Source organism: Vulpes lagopus, chromosome 2, assembly GCF_018345385.1.
Source record: "Vulpes lagopus strain Blue_001 chromosome 2, ASM1834538v1, whole genome shotgun sequence".
Classification (NCBI taxonomy): Eukaryota; Metazoa; Chordata; class Mammalia; order Carnivora; family Canidae; genus Vulpes; species Vulpes lagopus.
Window position 1 is genome coordinate 6097577 of NC_054825.1, and position 14406 is coordinate 6111982.

The 14406-nt window shown below is 42.3% G+C and overlaps 1 protein-coding gene across 3 annotated transcripts in view; it reads right to left on the reverse strand.

Annotated features, from left to right (window-relative positions):
* Window positions 1-2773: 2773 nt before the first annotated feature.
* FANK1 (fibronectin type III and ankyrin repeat domains 1) overlaps window positions 2774-14406 on the reverse strand; it is a 96475-nt gene continuing 84842 nt past the window's right edge. For 2 of the 3 annotated variants that reach the window (XM_041744897.1, XM_041744896.1), the window contains exons 5-11: window positions 14253-14327; window positions 13379-13444; window positions 6926-7091; window positions 3881-4024; window positions 3258-3335; window positions 3103-3147; window positions 2774-2999 (exon numbers count right to left, since the gene is read on the reverse strand). In XM_041744897.1, the coding sequence (XP_041600831.1) occupies window positions 2946-2999; window positions 3103-3147; window positions 3258-3335; window positions 3881-4024; window positions 6926-7091; window positions 13379-13444; window positions 14253-14327 (628 nt within the window). In that variant the 3' untranslated portion in view covers window positions 2774-2945. The remainder of the gene's footprint in view (window positions 3000-3102; window positions 3148-3257; window positions 3336-3880; window positions 4025-6925; window positions 7092-13378; window positions 13445-14252; window positions 14328-14406) is intronic. The other variant, XM_041744898.1, reaches the window with a different exon arrangement.

Sequence of the window (14406 nt, forward strand, 5' to 3'; positions counted from 1 at the left end):
AGGAAATTCTGGGACAGTCCAGAAGAAACGAAAATGAGTGGTGGTCAGGGCCCAGACACTGCCAGTCTACCTGAACCGGTTAGATGATGGCATAAGAAGGAAGGTGCCTTTTAACATACATAAGAGTGGGGAGGTGGGATTGGGTGGGTGGGTGGGTGGGAGGGACCACATTACTTGTTTTGAACAACATAAGTGTATAACCTATCAGAATAATTTTTTTTGAAAACTCAATTTACAAAAGAGAGAAACTCAAAAAAAGCAAGCACGCAGAAGTTGAAACATTGATATCAGACTTATCCAGGATGAAAATCTAAGTGTAATGGAAATTTATAAAATTCTGAAAAAATAGAATCCAACTTCATAAAGAACTACAGAAAATACAAAGAAAAATAGATATGTAGAATGGTAACAAGGGGTCTTTATTATTACCACCTACTACCCATGTCAAAGCAAGGAGACAAAAAATAAGTACCTGGAAGACCTCAGTTAATAATGTAATCAAATGGATATGGATCATATTGAGATTCTTCAAACATACAGAATATGCCTTCTTTCAAAGTACCTCTGAAAAAGAAAACTACCTACACAGAACTGTATATAAAACTAATATATATATAAATTTTATATATTAAGCCACAAAGTAAAACTCACATTCCAAATGGTACAACAAACCATGGGTTGCTTCTTTGGGAAAATTAAAACACAAGACAAATCACTAATCTCACTCAGGAAAGATCAAAAGCACATATGCAAAGCATATGAACACAGAGAATCCAGCAATCCACTGTAACCCATGAGATGATCTCAGAAATACAAGGATGGTTTGATATCTTAAAATCTAATCATTCAGGGGATCCCTGGGTGGCGCAGCGGTTTGGCGCCTGCCTTTGGCCCAGGGCGCGATCCTGGAGACCCGGGATCGAATCCCACATCGGGCTCCCGGTGCATGGAGCCTGCTTCTCCCTCCGCCTGTGTCTCTGCCTCTCTCTCTCTCTCTCTGTGACTATCATAAATAAATAAAAAATAAAAAAAAAAATTTAAAAAAAAAAATCTAATCATTCATCAAATTGACAGATTTTCAGGAAATATGCCATATTAGGATTACCAGAGACCCTGAAAAGACATTTGAAAAAATTCAGTGTCCCTGAGTTTTTGAAGATCTGAGTAAGGCCAGAAACCACAGGACTTGAGAAATGTGAAGGGTATTTGTAGAAAATTAACCTCACAAACTTAGGACCTTATAAGCAGTCGTTGGCTAAACTGCACTGCAATCGCAAGGCACTCTTAAATTTCAGTGGCTTACACCATGAGAGGATTATTTCTTACTTGCCCATCAAATGTCCATCCCTGGGTGAGCTCTGGCTCTGCCTCCAGACCCTGGGCTAATGGGGAGCCTCTACTTGAGTCACAGCTGGTCTTGTGGCAAAAGAGACACATGGGGATTCTTAAAACTTCTGCTCAGTGGGGCAGGAGCCATCTCTGTTAACATTTCAGTGACCAAAGTCACCCCATTATATGGCCAGGGCTCCCTCCCATCAGGAGGCTGGGACAATGTTGCCAAGAGTTCATCAACGAGAAGGGATGTATACTCTTGCCACAGAGGAGGCTTGGGAATAGGATCTACAATAGACTGAGATTGAAATTAAGCTGAATATCAACAATGACTGGGGTGAGGAGGGAAAGTTGTGGAAAGTTGTGACTATGCTTTGATTTTGAGAAAGATTTAAAAAGTCAATCTAGCGAATTTAAAGGAATACACATTTGTACAGATGGTAAAAGACTCATGAGGTGTGTAAAGAGAGGGCGATCTATGACCCACAGATCCAATTCCTGAGGTGGATGTTCTACAAACATAGAATATAGAATAAAGCTGAGAATTGCCAATATCAATGCAATTGACTGCGCTTTTTCTCTGTGCCCTTTCCCCAAAGCTTTGGAGCTTTTATTGCCTTGTAATCGGGCTTTCTTTATGGAGAAATTTCCACTCCCGTGTGGACCTTTATAGCTGGTCTTCTTCTGGGGCCAAGTTAACCACTTTGGAGACACAAAATGCAGGTGATCTGCTGGTTCACTGGGCTCATTCTTACAAATGAGTTCAAGCTCCCGCACACGAGTGTCTCAGCTCCTAACCAGCTGACGTAGCTGTGGTTCCTTCCTACTTGTCTTCCAACAGTGTGATCAGCATCAAAAACCTCTCCACTCTAGAGGCAAACTTTAATATACTTGTCTTTGGCAAAGTCATCAGCGTGCCAGCAGGCTGGGTCCTTCACTGTCAGGGCAGAAGGGTACGCAAACACATTCTCAGACAGGTCTGTTCAAAAAAGAATGACCCTCCACCAGATACCTCTAAGAGAGTGGAATCAGGGTCTTGAAATATGGGGGGGGGGGTTGTTTTTTGTTTTTTTTTACTTTGATGTGTGGCCAACAGCTGAGGAGAAAACTTAACGCGTGGCCTCCTGGGCTTTCAGGAGGAGTGTCACTCCAGAAGGGAACACCAGCCTGACAACACAGCCTGGAAGGCCTGAAGTCAGGAGGGGAGGTCATAATTGAAAACACATGAGGGGAAGAATGTCCACAAGGTCCCAGAGTGGCTCAGAGGACAGCTTGGAGGAGGGACAGGGGCGGGAAGTGAAGAACCATGTACGTTTGTACAGCTCCAGTACATAAATATTTTGTTTCGTGTCTAACTCCAAGAGGCACAAGTGCAAGCAAACATCTCCACGCTGCAGACGCCCAATGATGACACCACAGGCGCACGTGCTTAGGGAAAAAGATGTATTTCAAACTGGGAACAGTTGTACGTTACAAAAAGTCACTGTGAATCTAAATAAATAATCAAATGTATAGCCTCCAAGATGCAGAATTTCATCTCTAGCTCAATGGTCGCATTGAACTTTGTTTCGCTTGGGCTTTCGGAGTGAGTAGCGCCCTGGCCAGCAGACGGACTACTTCTTTGCCGCGTGGGTTTTTTTCCTTTCTTCCAACAAGGAGACCACGTTCTAGATCAACAGAAACAGGGGAGTGTAATCCAAGGGCTGCCGTTATTTTTTTTTTTTTAAGTATCATAAAATTAGCCTTGAAAATCAGAAAGAACATCCCAACCTGTCTGTCAAAAACTCTGGCCATCTCTAGCACACCTTTGCCAAACTGAAAGTGAAAACAACAAAAATTATACACACACACACACACACACATATATATATATATGGAACTTTCTCCACCAGGGAAAGGCTTTAGATAAAGATTAAGTTACTTACCTCATTCTTTACAGTTGCATCTGCCCCTTTGTCAAGAAGTAGCTGGACTAACTCCTCGTGATTATTTAACACAGCCACCTGAGAAACGGAAGACAGTGGGGTGTGAGGGAGTCTGCTGCTCCCGCAGAGGGCGAGGCCGGCGGCCAGGGTGGACCCCATGCAGGCGGGCCTGGGGACGTCGGCCGGAGGCTTTCTCAAGAAGGCAGAGCCAGCCAGGGCCACCGTGGCTTCGTACCACACGTGTGCTCTCACTCTGCAGCCATCCCAAGTGCCAGGAAAATGCAAGTGGAATCCACCTTCCTCTGCGCTCCAGTGACACGAGAAACACTAGGCCAGACCAGCACAAGAAAGCAGCACGTTCCTTGTCGGAACAGATCTGCTAGGATGCTACGATGGCCCAGGGGACTGGGGCTGGTAAGCTTTAAAGAAATGGTTGTAAAAAGACAACAAAAATGTTGTAGTGACATTATCGTGCCTTTTTTAACAGGCCAGCAGGGAATATACCGGCAGCCAAAAGCCAGCGCTCGTACATGGCTCAGTTCACAAGAATTGCCTGATTATAGAAGCAGCTCTGACCTTAATTCCATACACAAAGCCAGGCTGTTTTCTGAAGAGTGGCATACCATTAGAGGGGTCTTTCCATCTTTGTCTTTCATGTTCACGTCCGCTCCAGCTTCAATCAGCAGAGAGGCTACCCTCTGGTTTCCTGAGACAGCAGAGACTCTCATGAGTGGGGTCCATCCTGAGCCCGTGTCCGCAGCGTCTACCTTTATGCCAGAGGAAGAGCTGCTCTTAGTCCAGTCTCTTTTCCTTAAAAATAGTCATCAGAAACTTATAAAGGAATATTTAGTTGCCCAAACTCCCCGGACTTGGAGAGCCAGTTAGGATCGAGGGGACCGTGCTAACATAACCCACGTTCACACGCGGTGAGAAGCTGTGTTAGGACCTCACAGGGTGCTGAGAGGCCCCAGGACATCCCACTGGCACCTTCACCTACATGTTGTTAAAGTGGTTGAAAGATGGGGGCACCTGGCTGGCTCAGTCGGTTAAGCATCTGCCTTCAGCTCAGGTCATGATCTTGGGGTCCTGGGATCCAGTCCCATATTCAGGCGCCCTGCTGGGGTGGGGGCGGAGTCTGCTTCTCCCTCTGCCCCTTCCCCTGCTCATGCACTCACTCACACTCTTTCTCTCTAGTGAATTCTTTAAAAAAGGGTGCAAGATGGGATAGAGAAATGAACCATCCTACTCTTAGCTCCACGAGAAGTCCCTACCTTAGTTTCTCTTGACTAACTTTCCTCCCTTTTTAAAAAGTTTATTTTGTTCACTTCTAAGTATCTCTGTAAGCAGCTTTAAATCCTTTCGGGAGCCAGATGTTAATATGTAGACACACTTGTCAACAAGCAGGAGAACTACAGGTCCAACAAACACAAAGCAACCAGATTTACTACATAAATTCCAATATGAAGTTAGCCAACCTAATACTTCTCCAAACTTAATCTGACTAGTAATGAGATGGCCATTTCCCAGTAATCCAGTGATTGAGATCTCTCAACGTCGTTTTAAAAGCCACAGTCTAGAATAAGAAAATGTAAATGGTGCCTCCCCAGTTTCAGTGAAGGACTCACCAATCCATGAAGAATGACTCTAAATATATATACACGTGTGCGTGCACACACGCGCGCCCACAAACACACACATCCCTAATTCTGTTACAGAAGAATTACTCAGACATGTTAGTAAAACACCAGAATGGAATATCAAACCCAGAACTGCCAAAAGGTCCCTGGGATGTTTCAGGTTATTTATATGTATGAGATTATCCACTCGACATCATTAGGATTTGCAGTTCTTTCTCATGCAAATAACAAATAACCTTTGAGCAGCAGAACTCCATTATGTTTAAATAATAAAATCATCACCTTGTTTTACATGGTGCTTTATGTGGTCTTTGGTGAACTTTCACCCCCATTTTCTCTTTTGGGGGTTAAATGGGGTAGATGCTTTTATTGCTGGTCTACAGGTGATTAAACTAAATCTCAGAGAAATCAAAGGCCTTTCCTGAGGTCACGTGGCTCATTTGATGTAGAGATGGTTCCCCAAGCAAGTCAGTCACTGTCAGTATGAAATTATGTTCAAGACTGGTGGCCACAATGCCCGGCTTGGGATCCCAGATGCCTCCTACCGGCACCCAAACATCGGGTGGCCTGTCTGCCAAGAACAGGGAGGGGCACTCCTGGTGACATCACCTATCTGCCACCAGCCAACCACGGATATCTCCAGTGGCAACATACATGTAGCTCTAGTGCAATTGATTTACCCACAAATCAGTGTGTTCTTATCTGAAGCCCAGAAAGTCTAGGTTTCCAAAATTACTGTATTTAAGTGTTCATGCCAGAGATCTGCCCTTCTTTCAGCAAAGGCCAAACTTCATTTTTCACTACAGAGTTTTACTGGGACCAAAGCATGAGCAGAGTTAACCATAAACCAAACAAGAAGACTGTGGCTCTTGCCACCACACAAGGTAGGTGCGGCCCTACCCTTCCAGCGAGGTCCACATGCTAATCCTTCTGACCTCTTATGTGTCTCTCTAAAAGGGAAAAAACAAAAACAAAAACAAAAAAAAAAAACAAGAAATGTAATAAAAAGTAACCACTGAGATTTTCCTTCAAGGGATCCTTTCTTCAGCCTTCTGCTGGCAGCGGCAGGAAACCAGTGAGACCCCACAATTAAGTCTTGCTTTCCCCTCAATCACACTTCAGAGACAAGCTAGAACAAATCTGCTAACATCTTCCAGGAGACATGACTCTCCTCAATTTGAGTTTATTTTCCAGGTCATCAGTTTAATTTCTCCATACTCTACACCATCTGGCAGTCTCAATTAGGATAGCATTCTGCTTACCATTCCTTATTTCCATGCCTTGAAATTTGTATTTAACTTCTCTCAAGTCTTGAACTAAAGTTCTCAAAGTTATCAGCAGTCACCATAATTGAGCTAATTCTGTTTACTCATCTTCAAACAGCTACAGAAGTCCAAACAACGCCGGTTCTATTTGCTATCAAATCTGTACTTTCCGATAACATGAAACCAAAAGGATACCCACGTGCCCGCTTCAAGGTAAAGGCACGCGGAGCTGCTCTGCTTGTGATATGGTCAGTTTGCTCTTCAGAAAGGTTTTGCGAAGACTGAAATCTTTAAAGCAAACCACAAATAAAAATAGTCTAAGAGCAGTAAGAAGTACTACGACTGTAAGAGTTCTTGACATCTTGTGTCTGCAAGCACCTAGGATAGCAACAGGCACATGGCAGGTGCTCAGTAAAGCTTTGTGGACAGATTGAACAGAGACACAATGAGTGAATGAACAGAGGAATAAACAAAGCAGAAGCATCATCAGTTCCAGCTCTGGATTCAGCAGGGTTTTTTTTTTTTTTTCCTACACAGAACAAACTTCCATGATGATCTAAAGCCTCACTATCCTATCAATTCTATGATGATCTTTCTTTCCCAGGGCTTCAGGAAACTTCTTACTGATAAGTCAGACAACTTTCTGCAGCATTTTTAAGTTCAGCTAATCAAAGGCACCCACATAAGGCTGTTTCTCCTAAACCCTGTGGAATGGCGCTGCAAGGTCTTGATGCCACATGCGTGGCTGGGAAGGAAGATCCCGTACCTCACAGCCGTCTTTTATCATCCACTCGATCACACTGCAGTGGCCTCCATCTGCAGCCCAGTGCAGAGCAGTGCAGCCTCCTAGGTCTCTGGTCTCCCAAGAAGCGCCGTGTCTTCGGAGATATTTCACAACGTCTAGGTGTCCCGCGTAGCACGCAAGCATCAGACTGTAATATATGGAAGCAGCAGCAATAACTCTAAGTGCACTCACCAAACTCAGGTCCTCGTTTTACCCTGCCTGGCTTAAACCAAGAAATCCTAATGTGAGTGGAAAGCCATGAAAGTTATTCATATAAAATGTTGTGTCCAGGATACGTGGGTGGCTCAGCAGTTAAGCATCTGCCTTCAGCTAAGGGCGTGATCCTGGAGTCCCGGGATCAAGTCCTGTGTTGGGCTCCCTGCATGGAGCCTGCCTGTGTCTCTGCCTCTCTCTCTCTCTCTTTCATGAATAAATAAAAAATAAAATGCTGTGTCCATCAACTGATGGACAGATAAACAAAATGTGGCACATCAATACAATGAAATATGCTTGGGCCTTAAAAAAGGAAAAAGAAATACCGATATTATGTACAACATGAATGAACCTTAAGACATCACACTAAATAAAAGCTGGACACAAAAGGCTACATATCGTTGGATGCTATTTACATGAAATGACTAAAACTGGCAAATCCATGGGGGACAGAACTGGCAGTTTAGCTATTTCCAGGGGCTGGGGGAGAAGATACGAGGAGTGACTGCCAGTGAGTACAGGGCTTCTTCCAGGGCTAATTAACAATGTTCTGGAATTAGACGGTAGTGGCAGTTGCACAGTTTTGTTAATATAGTCTTTAAGCGCCAAATTTTAAAGGAATGGATAAATTATATCTCAAACAAAAGGAATCACTGTAACTGAGTAAAATATTGGACTTTAAAACATCCATGAGTCTGTGAAGCTATTCAAAAAAGAGGGAAGGAAAATACTCATCGACCTTATTACAGATGGCTATTAAGCCAATTCCATACTCTTAAATGTTGGTATTTAAGGAAAATAATTAAACATTTACTCTGCCTTTATGGAATAAAATGTAGTCCATCCTCCCTTGATGAGGGAAAGGCCTTTTCGTAGAAGCCTGCCAGCTAATCAATGTGGGAGGAAATATGGAATCAGAAAAATCATACTTTTACAATTCCCAATTAAATCATTGATCTGGGCAAGGACCATCACTCGATGCTAAAATTCTTGGGTGAAAGGTTAATGGAGAACAGGATATTCACACCATGATTCCTCCATAGATTATTTGCTAATTTTAATGGGAAACTGTATCTTTACAAAGGAGAGGTTTAGCTGTACCACTCTAACCAAATGATCAAACCTAGAATCAGCAGCTGTGGGACAACATGCATTCCTGAAGGATGTGGCCTGGAGCCACACCACCAGCTCTGAAGTGTTCTTGCTAAAAATGTTAACCTGCTTCAAATCAAGCCTTTAAACCTAATTTTAACTTTATTGGCAATTAAGGGACAAATGAACAAGTTAAACACCGCCTCCACAACTAGGAGACAATGAAGCATCTCAAGGACATAGGGCATTCTATAGGACAATTGGTCTGGTCTCCTCAAAAGGAGGAAGAGAAACAAATATTTAAACCAAAATAATGGATAGAGGACCAGACTAGAATAAGAGACTAAACAGAACCAGCTGCAACACGTGAGCCTTAGTTGGATCATGGTCTTTCCCCATACCCCCAAGTACCCCAGATAGAGCCATGAAGACTTTCTAGAGGACAAGTGGGGAAACTGGGGCATGAATGACTGGGGCATCAATGGTGTCAGCGAATTAGCGTGAAGTATGGGAAGTGTGATGATGATATGATGGCTATGCAGGTTGACGTCCCTGTTTTTAAGAGATAACGTATTGAAATATGAATGGTAGAGGATTATAATGCCTATTAACACTGAAATGGGCAAGCAGGGGGGCAAAGTTAAGAAAAATTAGAGAAGCAAATAGGGCAAAATGCTGACAGCTGCCAAACCGAAGCGGTGAGTATATAGAAATTTATCGTACTATTCTTCCAATTTTTCTGAATGTTTGAACTTTTCAAAATAAAGAGCTGGGGGAGCGGGGCGAGAAGGCAGTCTTCCCAATAGGGAAATTCTATAAAGTCTCTGAGTGAAAAATAGAGTGGGGTCCAGCTCTGAGGTCCAAGCCTGGGCTGGAATGGAACCTGATGTCCACATCTCTGTATGCTTAATGCAAATGTTTAAGGCTCCCTGTAGATGCATTGCTTTCTAGAGAGGCTATGACAATTTACAATTTTATCAACTGCACCTAAAAGTGTCTATTTTACTCACCTATACCAACACTATCTCTTAATTAACTATATGAAAGTTTTTAATTTTTTTTATTACTGGCAATTTTGCATATTAATTTATTCTGCTATGAATTGTCTTTTTGTGTAAACTGCTCCTTTTTACTGTGTATCTTTAGGGGAGGGGGTGTATGTGTATCTGCTCTATATTAAATATGCCAATCATTGGTCTATAATATATTTGCAAATCTCTCCCCAGACTACCCTTAACTTTGTAATTAAGATTTTAAAAATGTTTTATGTACTTTTAATCTCCTTAGTGATTTATTTCAATGATTTTGCCTTTCCCATTATAAGATTAGACACACATATGCTGTGTTTTCTATGGTTCTGTCTTATACGTTTAATTCTTAATTCACCTGGAATTTATTTTGATGCATGCTATAGAAGGCCAGAATTTAACTTTTTTTCTTCAAATAGCCTTTTTTTTCCCCTAACCTCTTCCTCATTTGTTTGTGTTGCTCCCCTCGTCACATGTTAAGTTCTTACATATATGGAGACCTCTTTCTAGTTGATTCTATACATCTTTTTTTCAATTATTTGTACCAGTACCTCACTAAGTACTATAATTTGATAAGTCATTTTAATAACTGTCAAAAGCCGTTCCACATTTCTCTCCAACAAAATTAATAGCTGGTATCATCCATTTATTCTTTTGGGTAAGTTTCGAGCCCATCATTTTGATGGGCTCCCAAGTATAATTCCATTTGGGGCTATACTGGATCTATATATTAATTTAGAAAAACTGAAAATTTTACAGTCTTTGATCTTGTCCATTCTGGCATATGGTATAGGTCCCTTTTAAATCTTTATATCTCTCAGTAATTTTTATAGGTTTTTTGACACAAATTTCTCATGGAAGTGAGATATTTATTCTATTTTGTTTCCCTCATTATATTTACTGATTATTGCTGTTATTTAAGAAACACTTTTTTTGTTTTGTAGCTGGCCACTATTCTCCTAAGCCGCCTTATTAAGACCAAGTATTTGAAAGTAGATTCTCTTGGATCCTGCAAGAAAGGAGCCAAGCCTCTCTTACTCTGCTTCATCTCTCACCAGGTTGATCAGCACTCCAAAATACCAATCATGAAATAACAAAATATAATGTCGAGTTACCATATGCCAGGCACTGCTTTGCTTATTTCTCTTGTATTAATTCGTCAAATGCTCACAATTCTGTAAGTACCTCTATTACCCCTATCTTGGAGATGGGGCAATTGAGGCACACAGAGGTTAAGTGACCTGCCCAAGTTCATATACCCAGACCACAGAGGAATCTGGATTTGACATCGAGTGCTCCTGCTCTCAACCACTCTCATGAGCTTCACTCCTTACTTTGAAAAGGAATCTGTCAACACTAAGTATGATACTGGCTGGTGGTCTGAGACGATAAACAACCTTTTATGATCCAATCGAAGGATTCACTCCAACAAGCAGAGGCTAGTCTTCCTAAGACACTGTACCAGGAACAAAAGCATCCTGCACTTTAAAAGATGCTGCATAACGCCTAATTTTTGTTTTGCATCTATACATACATAGGTTTTCATCTTTGGTCTACTAATAGGAAGCATTAAGAAATCTCCTAATCTGTAGTGTCTGGAGGGCTCACTCAGCTGGTTAACCATCTCCCTGCAGCTCAGGTCATGATCTCGGGGTCCTGGGGTCAAGTCCCACATCGGGCTCCCTGCTAACTGGGGAGTCTGCTTTTCCCTCTCTCTGCCCCTCCCTCTGTTTGTGCACTCATGCACGCATGCTCTCTCCCTCTCTCTCTCAAATAAATAAAATCTTTAAATGAAAAAAGGAAACTTCCTAATTTAGACATCCTAACCATCCTGCATGATCCTCCAAGTTGAGATGGAAGAGACATAAATACCTGTACATATATAAACACATGAACACCGCTCTTTCACTATCAGATTTCAGCAGTAAGATTATCCTCTGTGACTTTCCAAATACCCATCTGCTAAGTAAGTTATCTACAATCCTCACAAGCTCAGAGGCAGAACAGTCAAACCACAAAGTCTCTTTCATAGGGAATCCCTCAATAAATTTTCTAATTTCTTATGTGGATATTGGAGGTCTCAGATTTTCTGTGTCTTGGGTTGGTTTGGGGGATTTATATTTTTCCCCAGAAACTGTACCATCGAAAAGCTAATTTCAATGAAATTATCACATCTACTAGTGTAGACACAGCACACTGCTTTTCTTTTTACATTTGGATTTCCTCTCACCACTGTTATATGTACCCTTCCAAAATTCTATTTTTTCTTCTTAAAATTCCAAAAATTTCCAACCACAGCCATGTACCATTTCTAAATTGATTTTTTTCTTAGATCTATAAGAAATTGGTTCATTTTATTATATAGGCCTTTTTTTTTTTTAAGAAGCAGCCCTTATATCTTTTGCTCCTATGTTTCAATAATCTTCCGATTTTCTAATCAATTTATTTTCATTCTTTCCTCTTTCCTACACCCTCAAAGTTTTTCTTTGTCCTTTTTAAGTTGGTATTGTTTTCAAACTTCTTGAGTTGATGGCTTGGCTCCAAATTAACCTAAGAGTTATGCAGAAAACAACTTTCTAAATTTTTAAAAATTATTTTAAGATTTTTATTTATTTAAGAGCAAGAGAGAGCATGAGCAGGGAAGCAGGGGAGTGGAGTGGGGGAGTGAGAGGGGGAGCAGTAGATAGAGGAGAAGCAGAATCCCTGCTGACAGGGAGCCCCAACTCAGGCTTGATCCCAGGACCCTGCAATCGTGACCTGAGCCGAAGGCACTTAACCGACTGAGCCACCCAGGCACCCCAAATTTTAAAATTATTTCTTTTAATGTTATTTAAAACCTATTTCTCTGTGTGTTCAGAGAGTGTAGCAGGTAGGTGTTCTGAGCTCAGAAATTGATGCTTTCCTTGTGGCCCACCAAAGGTGACTAGTGTTTTGTTTGGTGTAAGATTGTATTTATCTGAGAGAAAGAGCACAAGTGGAGTGAAAGGCAGAGGGAGAAGCAGTACTCCCCACCGAGAAGGGCTCCATCCGGGCACTCGAGGATCATGACCTGAGCCAAAGGCAGGCGCTTAACTGACCAAGCCACCCAGGCGCCCCAACCAGTGTTTTTGTAGCTACTCCTTAGATACTAGTTTGCAGGACACACACCTGTGAGCTGTATGTACGATGGGACTCTGAGGTCCTGGAGCAAAGCCGTTGCATTTTCTGTACTGTTCCACCCAAGCACCTACACATAGCCTGGCATATGGTAGCCATTCAACAAATACTAGTTAATTAGAATTAATCAGTTAAACCTAATTACTTGACTAGCAATTACTTTTAGGTCTTTGTAGAGCATTCTCTCATCTCTCTAAATACAGGTTTCCAAGTACCATGCTCTTTCGTAAACGTCTCCTGTGCTTTCACCGTAGGGAAGTTCTTGGGGTTGGTTGTATCTTTGATTGTGACTGCTTTGTGCTTCTTGGGGAACACCTAGGAGTCTTAGTTAAGAAGGTAAGGCCAAGGGGGATCCCTGGGTGGCACAGCGGTTTGGCGCCTGCCTTTGGCCCAGGGCCCGATCCTGGAGACCCAGGATCAAATCCCACGTCGGGCTCCCTGCATGGAGCCTGCTTCTCCCTCTGCCTGTGTCTCTGCCTCTCTCTCTCTCTCTCTCTCTCTCTCTCTGTGTGTGTGTGTGTGTGTGTGTGTGTGTGACTATCATAAATAAATAAATTGAAAAAAAAATTTTTAAAAAAAAGTAAGGCCAAGTATAAGGAGAGCCCTTCAGGGAACCCCCCCCCCAAGTGTCCCAGGCACAGCCAAATGGCCAGCACGGGCTCGTGATAACTACAGTAATAGCTGTCAGTTGCTGAGCCCTTAACATGGGTTGGGCACGGAGTTAGGGAAGGTAGGTGCTTCAGATCATACAGCCCACTCCAATCCCATCGAAGGAAGGAATAAGTGTGAACAAAACAAGCCAGACTTTGTCATCGACCTCTTTCCTTTGGGCTACAGTCCTGTCAAAAGAAGCTGCATCCGATATTTGGGTTAAATCAAAAGCCATCTGGGCACGAGCCTGGTAGCGCAGGTATGGGGACGTTTCGGGGCATGGTCTACCACCCACCTGTCCTTGCCACTTCCGTTCCTCAGATTCACATCTGTGCCGTTAGAAACGAGGATTTTCACAAGCCTGAAGGAAACAAATTGGAAGGGAACTGGATACGCAGCTTTGATGATAATGCGGGAACAGGGAACAGCGCTATATCTAAGACACAGCTCCACACTCCACAACTTGCTTTCCTGCCTTCAGAGGCCAGCTGGCTTCAAAGACAGGATGTTATTGAACCAGAAAACTACCTCTTCAACACCAAAAAAAAAGGGGGGGTGGAGTTTATCCCTCACATGAATTATTCATTGAAAACAAAGCATACCACATGAAACACATTGTACCATCAAGCTAATTCACTGTTGCCTTAATGACTGCTTTAAATACATTTCCAAATGGCAGTATTTAATAAAATATTTTTTTCAACATAGCACTTTAGTAGTTAACTATAAATATGACTGAAAAATAAGCTATTAGTATTTATGCTTCTGTGTGGCAGAGAGATAATGGAGCGTATCAGTGAAAATGATATCTTAGCAACCTATCAGGGAACTTTGTTTTCCAGAGTTAATATCCCTACCCCTTTCTTTTTTTTTTAAAGAAATTTAAATTCCAGTAACCAGTTTTCCTGGGACATACAAAATATATTGCAAAACATAATTAAGTAGCTACCTCTCTTCCTCACCATAGAGTTAGACATTTTTACATTCTCTGCTGCATGTTCTAGAACTTCATGATTAAAACAGCTTGTTTGTGCAGCCCTTACAGTTTTGGAAACTGAGAGGAAAGGGGCTCTTGCACACCCCCTCTCCCTCCCATCCATGTTCTGACAGGAGCTTCCGGGAGAAGTAAAAGGTTGGGCCACTCAGAGATGAGAAAGGAGGAGCCCTACCTGCTGTATCCTTTCTGGGCAGCGACCATCAGAGCGGTAAAGCCAAACTTATTGGGAACATCGACCTTCACATTTCTGGGGGAAAAACACAGAGAAAAGAGATTAACATGCTCGGCATGGCTCCCCAGAGATTCACAGTTGATGTCTCTTGCAG